General features: G+C 38.9%; 1 protein-coding gene across 2 annotated transcripts; it reads left to right on the forward strand.

Annotated features, from left to right (window-relative positions):
- The first annotated feature begins 3,624 nt into the window (after positions 1–3,624).
- igfbp5b (insulin-like growth factor binding protein 5b) lies at positions 3,625–19,042 on the forward strand. Of its 2 annotated transcripts, none has more exons than XM_079882293.1 (4): positions 3,625–4,734; positions 12,386–12,594; positions 12,688–12,807; positions 15,296–19,042. In XM_079882293.1, the coding sequence occupies exons 1-4, from the start codon at positions 4,407–4,409 to the stop codon at positions 15,428–15,430; spliced, it is 792 nt and encodes a 263-aa protein (XP_079738419.1). In that variant the 5' UTR covers positions 3,625–4,406; the 3' UTR covers positions 15,431–19,042. The 2 variants fall into 2 exon arrangements, with proteins under 2 accessions (XP_079738419.1, XP_079738420.1); XM_079882294.1 differs by having other exon boundaries at positions 4,014–4,734; positions 12,470–12,594.
- The last annotated feature ends 1,070 nt before the right edge of the window (positions 19,043–20,112 follow it).

The following is a 20,112-nucleotide window of genomic DNA, read 5'->3' on the forward strand; positions in this document are numbered from 1 at the left end:
TCTCATATAAATTAATTCATAGAGTTTATCCCACAAAGGTATTCTTACAAAAATTTTAAATTAATATTGATTTAAAATGTTATTTTTGTGAATGCTCCACTGAAACAATTTCACATTTGTTTTGGTATTGCCAATTTACCCAGTATTTTTGGAATAATGTGGAGGGTTTCATTGCTAATAATATTTTAAGAACATTTTCTTTATCTTATAAACATGTGATTATGGGTTTTTATATAAAGGATCGCTCTTTAAAGGACGCTGGTTTTATTATAAATTTTATTTTATTTGTATGTAAATTTCACATTCATAAATGCAAGTTTACAAAAGGCAAACCTCTTTTTATGGTGCTTGAAAAGGAGATTAAAATGTACATAGATGCAATCTCTAAATCTAAAAATAGTAAAGCAATTAAAATGATTAATATATGCTCCTTCTTTAACATTTTCACTTAATATAAAAAATAAAATGTAATGAATGGGGCTGACCTGAAAAGTATATTCTCTGTACTTAAATTACATTGTAACATCCTATGGAACTGTTATATATATAATGTAGATCTGTTTGTAAAATGATGCTTATGTACCCTCTCATCCTTTTTTTTTTTTTTTTTTTTTGTGTGTGTGTGTTCTAGTTTGTTCTTTTTTGTTGAGGCATGGAAAATATTTTTGTTATACAAGATATGGCACTGTACATGCTACCTGTTGTTGTCAATAAAGCATTTAAAAAAAAAAAAAAAATTAATTAACATTTAGGGGTGAACTAAATCAGGCTCTGTAAGAATAAACAAGAAGTGCTCTGAGTTTGAAATAAACATGTGATTTAAAAAAAAAAAAAAACGTCAAGTACCAAACACTTAAACACTTAAAAATAAAGCGTTACGATTAGCAATTTCTTGTTGAGGGATAGAGAGTTCGCATAACTTTTAGTGCATTTTAATATTTTGAAATATTGGTATTATCATATCAAAGAAGATTAAATGTTTTAGAGTACTATAAACACAGCAAACCACAGCTCATACTCACAGAGGCTTGTGCTGTTGCTTTCCCTCCAAAATAAAGTCACTTCCTGTTTGGATGACGTCATGAGGGAAGTGACTGTTGTTATTTAAAAGGTTAAAAGACAAACAGGATGGAATGTAATATTGAGGACGGGAAAAAATTAAAAATAGATGATCGATTATGACAACATTTCTGAGAAGGTATAAACACGTTATTTTAAGCATTTGAGAAAGAAACACTTGAATGAAAAATAATATTCTTAATGATTTTTTCTAAATAAATTGTCAGTTTTTCATGTTAAAGTTCATCTGCTCAGACCAAAATAAAATGAAATCGTTTATGTGAAATACAGTGATATCATGTCATTGTGATAAAAGAAAAGCAACAATATCATTACATTTAATAACATTGTATATCTTTATGCAATATAAAAATAGATTTACAATTCATAAAATAATGTTTTTAATATATTGTAAAAACAAATTACTTTTTTTAAAATAATATGTTATCCAATATATTAAAACATGATATGCACAATATTTGTACAAAATAAAACATAGTTTTCAAATGTATAAAATAATATTTTTAATATATTTTCAAATAAAAATATGACTTATTTTTTAGATAATATTTTCTACAATTTATTAAAACATGGTAAGCACGAGAAAAAAGAGCTGCCTAACATAAATGACTCAATATCATCAATAAACCACATCCACGTGATACTGTGGCGGTTAGTAGTGTTCATACCAGTAATTTGCAACAGTTTATCTCCTCATTAGCGAGCGTATAACAGTTCCAGCTTGTTTCCAGTAACTTGTGCACTCTGCATCCATTAAGTTTGTTTTATATCCAGGCAGGGATAAATACACTGTGAGTGAACCGGGGCAATCTGATATCTTATACGACTTGAAAACAGTCCCGGTTCAGGTCCAGAATGGTAGATCATAGGCCTACAGGAACTAAAATGAAAACAGGCATAATTAAATGAACAGCAAAACATCTTTGCGGACACCATGAGCAACCAATGTCAGGAAGACGGGCACTGTGGACCCATTAGTGTAAAGATGACATCAGTCAAACAATTCAGACTTACTTGAAATATGATTATTAAAACAATATCTAGCCTATAGGCCTATACAGATAATGTTTTCGAAACATGCATACAGAGACAACAGGGCACTAAACTACACGTATCAAAACAGCATGTGCATTCTTGACGGCTGATGTTTGTCTCTTTGACTCTTGAGTGTGAGATGTGTACAGCAGCACTGTATAAATCTCTGGTAATGAAACATCAGCGTCTGCGGGCCAGTGTTCATTCCTCTTACCATTGCTAACAGCTCCTTCTAGTGGTCAAAATCTCAGAGGTGAAGTAAATCCAACAGCAAGGCCCACAACCGACACTCAGCCTTGTACAGCTGGGCAAAACAAGAGACAGCATGCATGTATGAAAAACACAGAACAATCAAAAGAAATAAAAATATCATGTGCAGTCCTTTAAACTTGGTATCGCACATCTGACAAAGCAATTTTTAAGCAAAACAGAGCAGCTCATTTTGCCGCATTGATGAACTTTACATATGGGACATGTGCAAATGCCATTTTGGAGCACTCTATAAGGCAAACCAGGGACATGTAAACAGCAGAGATCCACTTGGAAACCGAGCGAACGGCATGATTGAACAATCGTGTCTGTTAAATCTCATCTTTTCAAAGTGTGGTTTCAGTAGTTCAAAGTTTGGAACAGGTGGGTGTAGATTGCCTATTCTTCAACTACCACCAAGACCACTGTAATTAAAGCTCAAACGAGACTTGGCAACTCAACGAAAGCCTCTCCGCATGAGAGAAAAGAGACTCTAGGCATTTACCACAGTATTTACCACACACCTCAGCTGGTTTTAATTGTGCACTGCAGTGATTTGTCTTCATGGTTGTAGTCAGTAGCGCATGTGAATGTTGCTTATAAGTTTCTAGGGGAGACCAAGGTGAACTGTTACCCTGTTAGTTTAACCATTTAGAAACAAGTTACATGGATGAATCACTATTGATGATTGCCACTCTAATGAGAAGAGTTGGAAGGTATACTTTCACATCTGGCTTTTAATTCGATTTGTGATCACGCTGATGAAGATTGCATGACAAGTTATCTGAATCAGCAGCTTCTCTTGTCAAATTTGATATAGCATTCAAACAAACTCTCTATCTTTGGAGAGTTGTGCCATCTTCAAAACCACTCTAAACTCTACACTTGTTAGCCTTTTATCTTTGTTTTATATGTTTAGAATGAAAATATGTCCTAAATGTTCACTGTTTTGAACTAAAATGCTTCAAATGAGAGTGCGGTGGAGATTGAAAAAGGGCATCGTTATTTATATAAGTAAATGTGATTCGTTTTCTAGTGCTACCGGTAGGTTGTATAAACAGCACACGCTGTACTTCACACTAATTTGAACAGTTTGAGGATAAGTATTAGATTTCAAAACGACTTGAATTTGTAGAAGCCAAACATGGGAATAATATAAAATTGTTTGAGACACATACAGCAAAACAATAAAGAGTTACAGACGTTGAAACAAAACACTCCCCGTTCTCTCCTACTCGTAGGTACATGTTATCTGCGCTCACTAATACAGGTGGTGCCTGCAGCAGAGCGCTTCTAATCGTGCTCTTTTGTATGTATTCTCACAAATATATATGCGAGGAAGCGTCTTTATCATGTCACATCCATGTTGCCTTTTGTCGCGTTTTGTCTTGAATCTGTTGGAAAGCCGCTGAGCTTCGCGAACGAATCTGACGCTATACCAGCCACAAAGTGCACGGACGATCTCAGAGGAGCATATCTTCGATTTTGCATGGATTTGTGTTTTGCTCTGCGCTCTTGGCATCACTGCGTAAAAGACTGATCCTATTGCCGAGGGGGGGAAAAGGCGCTGGCGCTGCGCCACGATCTGGCAAGTGCGCCTCCCTTCACCGCTGTTTGGCTTATTCATAGTTAGGGGTTTGGGTTTGGCTGTTTTTAAAAAGGCAAGCACTGCTGTGAAGTTGATCAGTCTGCTCAGAAAACTTCCAGAGGGGAAAGTGTTTTGGAATCGGAAAGTCCAGAATTTCAGTGCGCAACCAATTGCGCACAAACTGGACTATTGGAGAATACCTATGTGATTCATTTATTTTATATGTATTTACATGAAAATCCACCGGATTGTTCTTTATCATCTTTTTAAGAGACTATTTTTAATTGAATCATTTTTAAAACACCACAACCAGTGCTTTCACTTTGCATGCGGACTTTTCCTTTGAGTCGAATCTGAGCCAAACGTTCATGCGTTCTCATATCTAGTTCTTGGGTTTTTTTTTTTTTTTTTTTTTTTTTTTCGCCATCGGACCTCATTCACTTTGACACGAAGTATGGCTCTTCTTGTGCTGGGTACATTTCTGACGGCGTTGTCTATCAGCGGAGGCTCTTATGTGCCGTGCGAGCCGTGCGATCAGAAGGCGCTCTCCATGTGTCCTCCGGTCCCGATGGGCTGTCAGCTGGTGAAGGAGCCCGGCTGCGGCTGCTGCTTGACTTGCGCGCTGGCGGAGGGGCAGGCATGCGGGGTGTACACCGGTACATGCACACACGGGCTGCGCTGCCTGCCGCGCAACGGTGAGGAGAAGCCGCTTCACGCCCTGCTGCACGGCAGGGGAGTGTGTACGAACGAGAAGGGATACAAACCACCGCACCCACCAATTGGTAAGTTAACTGGAAAGCAGTGCGCCTTTGTTGCACGGAGGCATTGTTGCGTTGAGATCGTGTATCTGGTGGGAACTTTGTGGCTTTCGCTGATCCAGTTTTATTGCGTGCGTATGTTTCTGCATGAGCTTTTCTGTGTTGTGGCCGGTCTGTGCTCCTCACTGCTGTTTTCTATCATATTCCAGCGCTGCATGTTGTTAGGATTAGTGAAACCTGTTTGGGTTTCATCCAAAGCCAATCATTAACAAACGATTTTCAATGCAATCTTTGCGCTGCAAAGGCATTAACAAAAATAGTACCGTGGTAGTACCGCGTTTTATGGAAATGTAGGCTACCATGGTATTATTGTACGTATAATGTAAATACCATTCCGTTACCATTGTATTATAATCTGGTACTTCCACATTTGAGTGCTGCGCATTATAAGTATTAGTGTAGATTATTTTATTCAAAGCCAATATCAACAAACACTAGCCTACAACTAAAAGTACCATGTTTTTTGACATGGTACCATGGGTCTACCATGGTATTTTTGTCATGGTACTACCATGTTTTTTGGCATCTACCATAGTAGCATCATGGTATTGTTTTGGACGAACTTGGAGTACCAAAAAAATGCCATGGTTGGAGTCTCATATAATGGCATTACTGCCACAGTACTTTTTTTTGTAAGAAATATTGTTAAAAAAAGCTACTTGTGTATATAATGTATGTGCGCAGAAATAATTTGCGGTGAAATGTATGAAAAATCTGATTGTGAATAAAAACATTAAACTATAAAAGATAAACTAACTAATATATATTCTATCATGACAAAGTTCAAGGCTGCTCTGATGCTACATTTCATTGGCACAGTAGCAAAGCAGCATCAGACTCACCAGAACTGCATAATTTAGTATGCTGCTCAGAACTGTGTAAAGAGCCTCAAGAAAGATGCATAACTCCATACAGTCTTGCTTTGTGCATAGTTAGTGTTTGATTTGGCAGTGGTGCTCTATTGACATTAGTGACTCCTCCATTGTTATCATCACACCTCTCATCATTGTATGGTGTACCCACGTCTCATGATATTCTTGATTGAGATTCTAGGTTGCTCTGAATTTAGGTCTAAAGTCTGTGGGTGGTGTTGAGGGATGGATTACCGTTCAAAGATTAAATCCATGGGAAGGAGGGTAGCTGTAGTGTGTCCACAAGCCCTCCTATCTGCAAAAATCGCATGTTTATAAAGAATAACCGTGCACAGCATGCATATTTATTTATATTTATGTATTTGGCAAATGGTTTTATTCAGTGCATTCAAGTCATGCTTTTCCCTGAAATCGAACCCCCAACCTTGGTGTTGTTAGTGCAAAACTCTAACAGTTGAACTACATGAACAAAAATGGACTATGTGGTTTCAGAACTATATATTTTAGACAACAGCAATGCATGAAACGGAGACAATTTGCTTTATTCTCCAAGACAGCACAAATTTTGTAAAACAGATGAGGTTTAATTCAGCCGTGGGTGTTTGTACACAAATACAACCCCCTCACACACAGGTGCACATCAGAAACCCGTTTGTCTCTATCTGAAGTCCTCTGATGAGTGCGGTTACTGGTTTACCCCTTCTGTGATTGCAGTGGGCACACAGTCGAGCCCTTGTGATTCAGCAAAATGTCTGTGGAGCCGATCTATCAAGAGCTGTTCGTCAAGCATGGGGATGAATTTAGAGGAACGCTTCTAGCCTCCCGTGGTATTCGGTTTCAGCCTGGTTTTACTAGCTGGGCAGGACAGACAGAGAGAGAGAGAGAGAGAGAGAGAGAGAGAGAGAGGGGGGGGGGAGGTCAAGCGTCCTTGCCCGCATTAGGATTCAGAGCTTTTTGGCTCGTGTCTTCCTGATCCATTTTTATTCCCCCTCAGTTTCACAGTTATGCAAACATAAAATTGAAATACAAGTTTAAAAAGGAATAATTTCTCACTCAAGGAACATAACGTGAATAGTCTTATACCTTCATGGCCTTGAATGCTGGCGCTCACCATTTAAAGATCGAATGTTTTGAGCCAAGTACAAAAGGTTATGCCGTCGCCATTGATGGATTGGCAAATTCTGCAAATGTGTCAATGATCACATGGGAGACTTTCTGTTTGGACATGCCATGTGGATCTTGGAAGCAGTTGCCAACAGATATGACTACAGGCTACTTGCCCGTTAAGTCTGTGTTCGCAACGATTGCACACCACGGTCTGAATCTAAGAGCGTGCAAACGTAAAGAATCGGGCCAAAAGAAGTTGGCTGTTGTATTCGGTTACTTCTGTATCTCTGATTTATGCGTTTTATTTACCCACCAGAGACGTAGCCATAACTAAACAACGATTACAAGGGATTGGGACGCAGTTGTTCTTCTATTGCTTGTCTGTCATCAAATTTTTATATTATGCCACAGGCCAAACTCACAGAAACGTATACTTGCTTGCAACAGCAGACTGACACTGACAGATATACGGCTCGCTTCACTGAAAAGAGCCTGAATAGATCTCTTGCACTTTTTGAAAGTGGTGCCCAGCTTTTGAAACTTAGTATAATCTGCACATTGGTTACTTTTAACCATTTTTTTTTACCATAAGTCTACAGCACTCGTATATCAAGTGCCCTGTCATCCTTTGCAGAGGTATGCAAGTAGGGAACCTATTTAGCATGCTTGAATGACTTCTTCCAGTAAAGTTTAACAGCAATCTGCCCAGCGTGTATTTGTCATTGGCACCTGGAAAGCTAGTGAGTAACAGCTGTGAAGAAAATCAGCTTGCACAGTAGTCTCGTCTCTGTCAGAAACGTGATTCCCAGGCTGCGACATCCTCACGCTGGGCCCTGCTTAAATAAGAACACATGTTAGGCTGACCAAAACAGTGAACGCACAAAAACAATCTATTTAATCTATGGGTTTACAGCTCACATTTAGAAAATTAAACATACAGAATGTAAGCAGACAGCAGGGCTGAACCATGTGGTTTAGCAGAAGACACCGACCTGTTGAAACCTCCTGTCATGTGCTTCGGGGTGGTGGAGGGGGAGCCGCAGTGTCACGTTTCTTTAGGGAAGGAGAACAAAAGGTGCCTAATTTCTTGCCTGCAGCACAGGTTCAGATGTGGTTCCAAAGTGCTGCCTCAAATTTTGTGCCCTGCAGGATTCTTGAGAGGATAGATAAGATACAGCACAAGACAATCATTACTTTGCAGTAGCTCTGTTACAGTTGTTACATTTGGTTGTTGAGGATCATGGGAAAGGTGATTTGGAGCTTGGACCCAAAACTTTGCTTGCTCAGAATAGCCGATTTATTCGAAAATGATTTGATAAAGCTCATTCTATGAGTAACACACACTTACTACTGTACTATAAGTGGGTGAAATTACCCAAGTTTGATATTATGTTCATTTATATCACGCTAACACTCTAACTGCTGTGTACTATTATGTGTACTATAGTAGTCTCACATCATATAACACTCAAAATGTCTACTATTACTTACTAAACATATACAACGAGTAGTTATGACGCTAAATTCTGAGCCGCAAATGAAGCCAAGGCACTCGAGAGTTAATTTATGTAAAAAGCATTTATTTTATTATACTTTCTTGACTTGTTTGGGACACATCTCACGCCGCATTTTCACATTACTGCTTGTTTCTTTGTCGCTCTCATGTGTAAACAATGTAAAGCAGTCCTGTCCACTGATAGTCATGCAAATATATCTACCACAGTTTAAATGGTATAGCAAAATCTCTGGCTGACACAGTTCTGCCATCATAACACCCAGTCGTACTTCCTACAGTTTAAAACCTTCAATATATCCTACAATGAATCCTTCTCGTGGGCATTTCATCATTTTTGGCTTTTCAGTGTCAGTTAAAAATCGTTTTTTTAAGGCCCATTTTACCTGTAGAAAATCCGAAGGTGTTTTTCCACTTTAAGCCGCACATGAACAATTGTATATCCCCTTTAAATGATTATATAGAATCTTAAGAATAAACAAGTTAATAAATAAAAGATAGTTTAGGAGAGGAAAGATTGTACCTAGATACTCTTGACGGAAAGATGCCTTGAGCTTATAGACAGTATCGTTCTCTTGCCATTGTCTGAGCTAATTGAAATCAGCGACTTCGAGTGATCCACTGATGTCCTGAAGAGCACCTCTTGAGTTCATGTTTCGGAGTGTTGATGACATGAGACACGGTCAGGCGATGAAGAGGTGCGCACATGTGCTTTCAGCCTTAAAGGCATCGACAGGTGTCATCACTTTGCATTGTCCTGAATTACAGGGGGCTTGTTTGAATAGTAAGTTATATGATGACTTTCTTGGTTGTAACTGATAGCATATTGCAACATGGAAACTGTTATCCCAAAGTGTAGCTTTTAATGTTACTTTGCACTTTGCAATTACCCCGACTTCAACTCGCATTAGTGCACAGTTGCATTTCTTGGTATTCTTTCTGGTAATCTAGCATGCTTCTCTGCTACAGCAGCCCAAGCATGTTGTGGACACGGTCCAGGCTTTAAATATTTAGCAGTGGAGTCTTGCCAGGGATGCCATGGTTGGTCTGTGACAATGAATGCAAGACAAAGACAAGCCCAGCAGAATGGCCTGCTTCAAGAACGACTTTCAAAGGAGAGCTAGTCTGAATATTTAACAATAGCAAGACCTAATTCTAACCGTGCATGCTAATAAGAGACTAAAGAACATGGTTTGAGGCCCCTAAGGATTTCAGAAGCACCTTGTATTTGCATTTCTCGGCTTGTTTGGCTGCACATTCTGAAAAAGAAATCAGACTAGGTGACAACGCAACTCAAACGGGGATCTGCTTTCATCATTAGCCCCCAAGCTGTAAGAAACTGTGGATATTCATGAAGTATAATTGCCCAGCGCACGTGTAAATTATTAAACAGAGCCCTATCAGATGCATCTCTTTTGGCCAGGCTCGGGTCCCTTTATCTTAATGAAAAGTTTTGCAAGACCAAGAGGAGAGACACCAATACCTCTTGAGCATTCTTTCCAAAGCTCATTTGAATAGACAGGCTACACGTGATACGTCTGGTTTGGCCTGGCTCCAGGATCTTGGCTGTGTGTCAGATGTTAAACACAGACCCGCTAAACCTTTACAAGCTGGGGACCACGAGCATGGAAAAAGTGATTTTGATCCTCACTCCGAAAAGCCTGCAACTGAAAAGACGAATTTAGTGGTTTACAAACTCTAGTCATTGCTGATTTCATAAACGCGATGCTTTTGGACCGTGCGCAAGGAGTAAAATCACGAAAACAACCGTAAGGAATTGTTTTTGCCAACCCAGTCATCCTGCACCCTCCCTTTTAAGTCTACATTTCTAAGCCATGTAAATCTCCCTCTAGGCAAACTTCCCTATGACATTTCCATGAGGTGATCTCAAATTCGGTGGCTTCAGGAGCCCAGACCTGCGGGGAAATCTGTACAGAAATTTCAGTCTGCCAAGTCATGGGTTGCAGGATTGATTTCAAAGAGACAGCACCATGCTCTGATTGTAACTTCAGAAGCCAGGAAACCAATTCCTGTAATGACCAGGCACCCGCCCCATGCGTCTCCAGGTCAGACAGACTCTTTCACCACCGGCCCGCTCCAGAACAGCCTGCCCCAGTCCGACTGAGGGACTGCGAAGGCAGTTATCTCAGTCATTTCTGCTGGCTGCCTCAGCTGTCTGATAATGCCCTCTTGGCTGTATGCACAGAAAAAATACTTGGCACCCCCAACAGCCTTGATGTTCAGGCCTGAATCCGTATGTCCATTTCCATTCGGACTGATTCTCGATATCAACAAAATACTATAATATCAATCTATATGTTTTAATAATCGCTTTGTGTTGTGCCTAACACGATCCTTTACTCAAGTATTTACTAATGAAATACTCTACAAATTAGCAATTTGAATAAAACAGCTCGGTGTGTTCATATAGAACATGCAAAAACAGGAGGGCATTTATCAGAATTTAGAATTGCTACATAAATTTGCATCGCATGCTGGCATCAGGCTTAGTCTGAAAGGAAACAATATAATATTCACTAAATTATATAATTAAACCACAACCATAAACAAATACACTTCCTATAATAACACCTATTAAAAATGGCATTTGGTATTGCAAATATGATAAATATGAATTTATTAGTTGATTTTACTGGTTTGAATGACTAAATGTCAATGTAATTTTATCTCCTGATATTGTATGCTTAGTGTTAATGATCTGATAATCTCCTCTGGATGTACTATGTTTGGCTTCGCTCTGCATCCAAAGTATTTGCCTTCAGTGGAAAGACAATTTATAAGTAGAGGCATGTATCCTGTGGAGTTTTACTATCAAGCTATATGTGCTTGAATTACTCGTTTTGCGCAATATCTCCACATTTTCCCTGGACACATGTTGACAGTTACTACATACACAGCCTTAGATTCTTGAAGAAGAAGGTTGTGGTTGTCATGGTGTTATGGTTATTGTGACTTCAAAGTTCTTCAAGTACTTCTCTGGGCTGTTAAGGGTCCTTTGAAAAGCCGTTTCTGTTCTCACTCATGCACATGCGCTACAATGTAATCAAAGGAATTATTCAGTTGTAAAAACAGAAGCGCATTCAATGTTTAGGCAGTACACCTAAGTGCATTTTAGAAAAATCCCATCTAATAGCATTAGAATTTTTAGGATTTGGGGATTTTTGTCAAGTTGTAGAGGGTGTGATAGGTTGGGGGGGTGGGGGGTGGGGGTGGGGGGGGGGTGGTTATCAGCTGTTGATCCTGCCCCCTCCCTCTGTAAACAAATGCATAGGAAACATTTGGTGGAAAAACAGTTGCTTTAATGTTTACACTCTCATTAGCAACCAGGGTGTGTAAGAAAAAAGCCTTTTGAGGGGGGGGATTTTTCTGATATTTGTCTTGTTTTTATAAATCAAATTTGTAGCAATGTTGCTTTGCAACTGTAAACAACCTAAAATACAACATATCACAATAGTCGACCAGTTGTCTAACCACCGACTCCATTACACACCACTTTGTCTGTTGTTAGGATGACAAAAAGTTTTGGTAACAATTTATTTTAAGGTGACGTATTTACTTCATGTACTTATTATAGTAATAACAGTAAATTATGCATCATTACAAGTAACTAACCCTAAACCAAACTCTATCCATAACTATATAGTAAGTACATGTAGTTAATTAATATTAATCAGTTCTTATTTGAGTAAGTACAATGTAACTACATCACCTTAAAATAAAGTGTGAAAAATAAAGTAAAATTTTTATGCTGGCATGTCTCAGTGGTCTTACAGCGCTCATCACTGTCAAAATGACTGAGATGACCAATCAAACAAGGTTGGTACTATAATCTGAATGATACCAAATTGTGCGGCTTATTAAGGTTTGCTAATGCATTTTTTAGCTGGGCGGATGATAAAGCGTGTGAAAAAATCCCATAGATTTACATCATAGGACCTGAAAATTTCAGAGTCAAGAATATAATAGAGAATAATATACTAAAAACAATAGCAACGCCCTGGCAACCACTTTAGCATCATGGCTGTGAGTTTTGCACGTGCACTCACATTTTCTTGCAGTAAAAGCCTAGTTAACGCTTATTGTTTGATTCTCTTTGTCTTAGATCGTGAATCAATAGAGCATGATGATACAGTGAAGCCAGACACAACTGAAGACCAGAGTCCTAAAATTCCCCTTAAAATTCCAGATGTAATCAACAGCAAGAAGCAGGCTGCCGTGCGCAAGGACAAGAAGAAACAACAGGAGAAGCTTCGCACACTGGGGACGATGGATTACTCCCCCCTTCCCATTGACAAGCATGAGCCTGAATTTGTAAGTTGTGTGACGCAGCAGCTGCAGTAAAATGATAGCTAGCCGTAAACACTGAGGTGATGATGTAACTCACAATGTGTTGGTCTGACGCAGGGTCCCTGCAGAAGGAAGCTGGATGGAATCATTCAAAGTATGAAAGACACCTCACGCGTCATGGCTCTTTCCCTCTACCTGCCTAACTGTGACAGGAAGGGCTTCTTCAAGCGCAAGCAGGTAAGACTGTTGTTTCTTTTATTGTATAACATGGATGTTTCAATTTAATATGATAGATTTTTTTTATCATTAAAATCAGTCGATTTTAATGCCGTCAACAAAAATAGTTAGAAACAAACTCATTGCAGAACCACTGCGCGTCTCTCAGCAACCTTTCCTGAGTATATCTGTTTTGATCAGTCAATAATTCAAATAACTCACACAGATAGTCACCACCAACTGGTGTATTGATGTCATTTGCATAGTCACTGAAAAATCCCTACCACTAAAAAAAATAAAAATAATAATATTGTCTCTTGTATACCATGTGATTCTTTTTATTTTTGGGCTACATGAACCCAAACCAAATGATTAACCAAATTTGTAAAATATACATACATGTGACCATCCATCAGTTGAATTCTATAATAATGCAGTGATTTGCAATGTTGCTTTGCAACTTAAAATACACCATATCACACCAGTCATCTAATCAAGTAGTCTATTCGTGAGGTCCACTCGTTTATTTACATTTTCTGCTCTGCTGGGCTACATTATGCACAGCCTCTGCTTGTTGTTAGGGTGATAAAAAGATTTAAAAGTTACATTTTTAGGCTGGTCTACCTCAGTGGTCTTACAGTCTTCGCCAATTTCATAAATGATTGAGATGGCCAATCAAATCAAAGAAGGGCATTACAGTTTACGGAAGTTAAACATGAATTGAAGTGAAACGCTTCAGTTTTAGTTGGGAGAAAGTGTGAGGTAGAATGTAATTAGTGATGCAAACTACTCAACCTTTTTGTCAAATGTCACCCTTTTAATTCAAAGGTATAGGCTATCATTTACGTGATTCATGTAAATCATACTTGAATATGACGAAAACAAAAACGGAACCATTTTCTGCATATTATTAAGAGTGAATGCATGCATATTTAAAATAATATATAATATTTGGCTGTTTTACTGTTCTTTGTTTTTCTTCATTCCCTTAAATCCCCTTTAAGGGATAGTTCACCCACAAATGGAAATTCTGTCATTAAGTACTCACTCATCGTTCCAAACCAAATCTTCGAAAAACAAATGAGCAGTTTAGTCCAAATGTTCTGAAGAGACACGATTGCTTTTTATGATGAACAGATTGAATTTCGGTTTTTATATTCACATATAAACATTCATCAACTCACACATCAGTTGTGGTAAACGGAAGCTCAAGCATGTTTAACGTTTGACCTGCGAGAACCAATGAGGTTCATTCTCATGTTACGCAGGACGTTTGAGCATCTGCAAGAACCAATGAGTTTTGTTCTTGCGCATCAAGCGAGCTTCTGTTTATTTTCGCTGATCAATGTTTATATGTGAATAAAAGCCTAAATTCAATCTGCTCATCATATAAAGCAATCGAGTCTTTTCAGAAAATTTGGACTAAACTGCTCAATTCATATGGATTAGTTTTACGATCTCCTTATGAACTTTTTGAACAGTCTATGCCGCGTTTCCACCGCAGGAACTTTACCCAGGAACTAGGAACTTTGTGCAGGAACCAGGGTCTAAATGAAGTTCCAGAGTAAATATTTCCCCCTCCGAAAGTCCCTGCTCGCGAGGTAGTACTTTTTCAAAGTTCAGGAACTTGCAGGGGTGGAACTTGGGTGCTGAACATGCTGATTGGTTGAGTTCATGCCGCATTTTGATTGGTTGACTCCACGCAGCATTTTATTCAACCACCATCTGTTGCAGTGCTTGCAGTAACAGTCGTCTACTATTCAACAACTGAGTTTAAAAAATACGACCAAGGGACCGACAACAAGGTTCAGGCTTTATTAAGCTTAAATTCAGAGGATGAAATCCAGTGGGAACTGTAAAGTCGCGCGCAGTCCTACTATTTAGTCACCGGACTATTTGCCTAATCTTCACAGTACTTTAGACCGCGGTGGAAATGCGGCTAGCAATAGGTCAAAAAACAAAAAAGTTCCTGGGACAAATTGCTCCGGGTAATTTCGGTGGAAACGCGGCTTAAGTGGTAGTTGCGTAGCTGTCAATGGAGGGACAGAAAGCTCTCAGATTTCATCAGAAAGATTTTCATTTGTGTTCCCGAAGATGAACGAAAGTCTTGCGGGTTCGGACTGACATGAGAGTGAGTAATTGATGACAGAATTTTCATTTTTGGGTGAACTATCCCTTTAAATACTTTATTTAATTAATAAATAATTAAAAAGACCATTACTACTACCCCCATGTCCATACATCTTTACAGCTGTAGCTGTAATGCTTTTTTTCTTTAAAGTCTACTTAAGAAAATTAGTCAACTAGTTGCATTTAAAAATATGTAGTTTCAAAACTAAATCACTCCCATTATAATCAACACAGTCTTGTACACTTGAATTGACCGTCTTTTTCTGATTACATCACACCACGAATATTTTGTGAATGCATACCGGTCCTAGTTGAGGCATTCTCATTGAGTTGGACAGCTTGCAGTTATATGACCCTTTGTCCCTTGTCCACCCTGCAGTGCAAGCCCTCCCGCGGCCGGAAACGAGGCATCTGCTGGTGTGTGGACAAATATGGCGTGCAGCTGCCCGGCACTGACTACAGCGGCGGTAACATCCAGTGCAAGGATTTGGAGAACAGTAACAACAACGAGTGAGAATCAACCCACCCTGATCACCAGACCTAGGGCCCACCCTCCTTGTCCTGTCCCACCAGTCTACCCGCCAGTCACTTTGAGATTTTGATGCAAAACGACAAAGAAACACAACAGCTATTACAAATATGAACAATCAGACTAAAAAGAAAATGTTAAAGTGAGATAATCCACAGGAATCGTTTTGACTGAGCGCTCATCTCTATCTCACTGGACTCAGCCAATCAGAGGAGTCCCCTGCTAGAGCTGAGTCCCGGCAACAACAAAAAAAATGTTAAAAATATATACATACAATTATATATTTTTATAGAAGCTGGGGTTTGAGCACCATACTGTTTTGTTTAAAGTTAACATAAAACAAAAAACTACAAAAAAAAAGAATATATGGCATGTTGAATATTAACAGGGCTATCTTGGTCTTTTACATCTTTTGTTGTCAAGGTATCAAAGGAGATAGCAGGAACTCTTACTATTTGAAAAAAACAAAAACACAAAAAACATTTGTTTTCCAAAAAAAAAAAAAAGAAGAAGAAGGAAAACACATGTTAGAGATCTGCTTATACAGTCATCTCTATCTGGCTTTTTTGGTCATGTCAGAGCACTTATTCATTGGGGAACCTGCTTGGAAATGTGTAACTTCACCAAGTTCAGTGTATGCGCGTGTGTGTGTACGAGTGTGCGTTTGCGTGCACACCCGCGTGAGAAATGAAATACGGCGATAGCTTTCAAAAAAAGAATGTTTTTTTTTTGTCTTTGTGGCATATCCCACCCAGAACGTAGTGAAAACCAGGATCCCATTAGACAAATCTGTTTCAGTGGCTCCAGACTTTGTAGCTTACCTAACATGCCAACCGTGCCTATGTAAACAGACAGCATTTTTACACGGGTGAGCAGAGCAATCCCGAACGAGAAATAAAGTCCACACACAGAATCAATCGGTGTCCACGCCTAGAAAAGAAAGGGCCACTCTGGAATAGTTTTGTATCAGATATTGTGGCATCTGGGCTGAGTTAAAATCGAGACAGATGCTGTAACCCTTAAACGCTCCCAGCATTTGCGTTTGAACTTTGACGGACGTTCACCGTGCAGAGCGGTAGTTTCTTTCTGTCTGTAATGTTTGATTTTATTTTATTTTTTGCGGAATAACTTTTGTTATGTGCTGTTTCCTTTGACTTCATGGAGGTAATGAAAGTCCACTTATGAGCCATGTTCCTCGACCATTTGGTTTCACTGAAAATAGGTGCAACCTTGGTATATTACCTTTAACTCTAGATTATTGAATGTTTTCTTTTTTGTTTTGTTGTCCTTAACAAACAACCACAACGATCTGGTGCTCAGCAAAGGAGTTTTAGCATTATCAATTTGCATATTTCCATCTGACCTGTCACAGTGACAACTTGCTCATTTGAATGCAGGTCGGACCACTTTTTAGGATCCGCCCACTTTGACTGTTCACAAATCGGTAATAGCTCTTTTGGTTAGCATGATGACACATTTAATTTGTATTTCTGTATTTCATCTAACCACAAGGCACGGTGGAAACAGAAGGTGTGTTTCACTACAGCGACGTTCAGTGTGAGTTTCTGTGTGCGAGTCTCAGTGCCTTCCTACATGCAAATACATTTGAATGGTGACGTGAACGTTACACAATAGCCAAGGGGAACGAAACAACCTTTTCATATTGACGAAGGACCTCAATTGCGTTCAAATATTGCATCAGATCAGATACGAAATCCGTTACACTACACTACATTGTATGTCAAGCAGCTATCAGAAATCGCTCCCTGCACCGAGGCTAAGATAGGGAGATCGTAGTCCAGCTAGCGCTAGCTCATTTACTGTTATTTCTCTTACGAATAAGCTGACGATTGATTTGACAGAGACTGCAAATGTGTGTAATTGCTGACGAGAGTATTTTCAATCAAGCTATACATCAAACAGGGATACTCACCGTTCAGCTCTTGAAGAGTAAGTGAAGCCATTCCCTGCCACAATGGGTCCATCCGGATCTTATTTCAGGGCCCGAATGATCATAGTTTCACTGCTGGGAGGGGGCTGTAAAAATAGTCACTAATCTATCCAGATCTCAATCATATAAATACCCATCATAACCAGGCCCGGACGGAATCCGCCCATCTGCATATTCCATATTTCATATTTCATATTCGTGGAGTTGAGAAAACTACGTTCTTATTGGTAGCTCAAAGCACAATCAAATTAGCCAGAGAACGTTGCATAGAATTCCATGCACAACGATTCCGTGTGGGCCCGGCTGTAATTTTAAATAACCACAGGTGAGCAGAATGTAACCGTTGCATGTCAAAAAAGAATTGCGAATGACAATTGGCTCTCAAATAGGAGGTGGTGGAGAGTGAGAGAAAGAGTGAGTTCAGGGCGTGCGGGTTAACCAGACTTTCGCAGGTGTCTCGAGTACGTCGTGGAGGCGTAGTCGCCGCTGTTATTGCACAATTCGCCTCGTAGGTGTCTTTACCACAGGGCGAAATCAGTAATCAGAGTCATCCAGGTCCTGATCCATGCCGAAAGCCCCCTCCCCCATTTAAAGAAAGCAGCTTGCACTTAATTCCTTACCTTGCCACACGTTTAGTGCCGTCTCAAAGTGAATCTCAGTTCAGGTATAGGAGCAGGAGCAGGCCTCGGACAGATACCCTGCCTGAGCACCTTTGACAGGGGCTTCGCAAGCCCAAGCCTGAGACCCGCATCATCATTCAGTGGGTTTACCAGTAATACAACTCTACCAATCACAGTCTATTCTCCATCTACTCTTAATAGACTTTGCGTCTCAGTGATATCCGGGGAGAAGGAGAGCGGGTGAGAGCCTTAAGCGGTGATCTTGTGCTGGGCCTCCCTTCACAACACACAACACATACTGCAAAAATCGTTTTCTTCATCAGTATTCGTGTCTTGTTTTCCAGGTAAAATCATCTGAACGACTTTAAAAGTAGTACAATTTACTTGAAAAGCAAAATCGTATCTTGAATTGCATTCAAGTTTTAGGGAAAGAAAAACAAACTCTGTTTCAGACCAGTTTGACTTACTTTCTTCTGTGGAACACCAAAGGAGAAGTTTAGCATAATGTCCGAGCTGCTCACTTCTATAGTTTGTCAAGCTTCAAAATGAACAAACGAAGCACCATACATGTCATAGAAAGTTGTATGAGAGCTTTGTGCAAAAAGTAGCTGTTAATTCAAAATCTTGCCCTGAAAATCTTGCTTGACAGCCGTGTTCACCATTCACTTGTTCATAACGCAGCTGCAAATATCTTCTTTTGTGTTCCATGGAAGAAAGAACATTATGAAGGTGATAATTCAAGACATATTCAATGAGAATAAGCATTACTTTATTCCAAAGTGTTGCTTCTCAAGTCAATTGATCTTGTTTTAAAAACGTCTAGATATTTTTACTGGAAAAAAAAAACAGACAAAAATACAAATTTTTGCAGTGCTTCACACTTCATAGTAGAATTTTTAGGTAGACTGTCTCGGAATCTGATAAGCAGGCACGCAACAGCTTTGGTCACGAGTAAAAATGTTTATCTGAAAACCCTGAATGTTATAAGACGATGCACTGTGGCTGAAATTAAGTTTTACCTTGTTTCCCCAGGTCGTAGAATCCATCTGGGTGTTATTGTGAGAATGGGAAAGAAATGTCATTAATGTGATTTTGATCCGTTCTGATTTGTAATTAGAGGTAAAAGACTATCGATTGCCAGGACGCAGCATGTTGCTTTTGTGCTTATCTGCTTTCATCAGATTCCGAATCTCCTACTTGGGTAGACAGCAGTGTTCATAACTCACACTACAGTAGAAACGACAGGTTTTCTTTCTCTGAATGCATAACAGTTTTTTTCTTTATTGATTTCTTTGTTTTTTTGTGGATGAGAAAAGACTTGATGATTGACCACCTAAATGTGGCTTAAACTGGCATGTGAAAAAGACCCATTAGTGGCTGGAGGACTCTAAAAATGTTCAGCATTTGGAACTCTTATTAAAAACCAATAAAATGAAAAAAAAAAAAAAAAAAAAAAAAAAAAACTCAAATTATTAAGAAAGTGAATATCACTGTGTAATATTTATTCAACTTGTAATTTATGTACTCTTTTAACCTTTGTCTTTTTTTGTTATGACAAAGCATTTATTTAAATAAAGTTATGTATTCATTTAAGCTTGTGCAATAAATTTATTTGTACATGACATGAATTTGATCTTGTTTATGAGAACAATTTAAATAAAGTTTTATCACTATCCACGGCAGTAACCACAGGAGTTTTCCAGATGTCACACCATTATCACACACTGCATGCAAATATAAAGACAACAAACACTGTGACATTTCAATAGTGCAATCTTGATATGATCATAACACTTACCAAGCACATACACTGCTGCTCATAAATCATCATGTTGGCATATGTTAATGTTCCACGTGATATTTTTTACACTGATCGGTCTGCGCTGCACCACTTCATGTCAATCTTCCATCATCAATGTCATGAGAATATAATGCCAGTAACTTTAGCATGATACATTTTCCACATTTATTATAATATTAAAGTCATCAAAACTACAGCATAAATGGAAGTATGGGAATTATTTAGTAACCAATCAAATTTAAATATCAGAGATATTTAGCTACACTACACACTTCAGGTTATTTTAGCTTCATGA

This window comes from Squalius cephalus, assembly GCF_949319135.1.
Source record: "Squalius cephalus genome assembly, chromosome: 9".
In the NCBI taxonomy this organism is placed as follows: domain Eukaryota; kingdom Metazoa; phylum Chordata; class Actinopteri; order Cypriniformes; family Leuciscidae; genus Squalius; species Squalius cephalus.

Excerpts from the sequence above, each read along its gene's own strand:
- igfbp5b (XM_079882293.1), top strand. The coding sequence starts at position 4,407 with ATGGCTCTTCTTGTGCTGGGTACATTTCTGACGGCGTTGTCTATCAGC. Across the intron at positions 4,735-12,385 it reads ACCACCGCACCCACCAATTG|ATCGTGAATCAATAGAGCAT; the intron begins GTAAGTTAACTG and ends TCTTTGTCTTAG. Across the intron at positions 12,595-12,687 it reads ACAAGCATGAGCCTGAATTT|GGTCCCTGCAGAAGGAAGCT; the intron begins GTAAGTTGTGTG and ends GGTCTGACGCAG.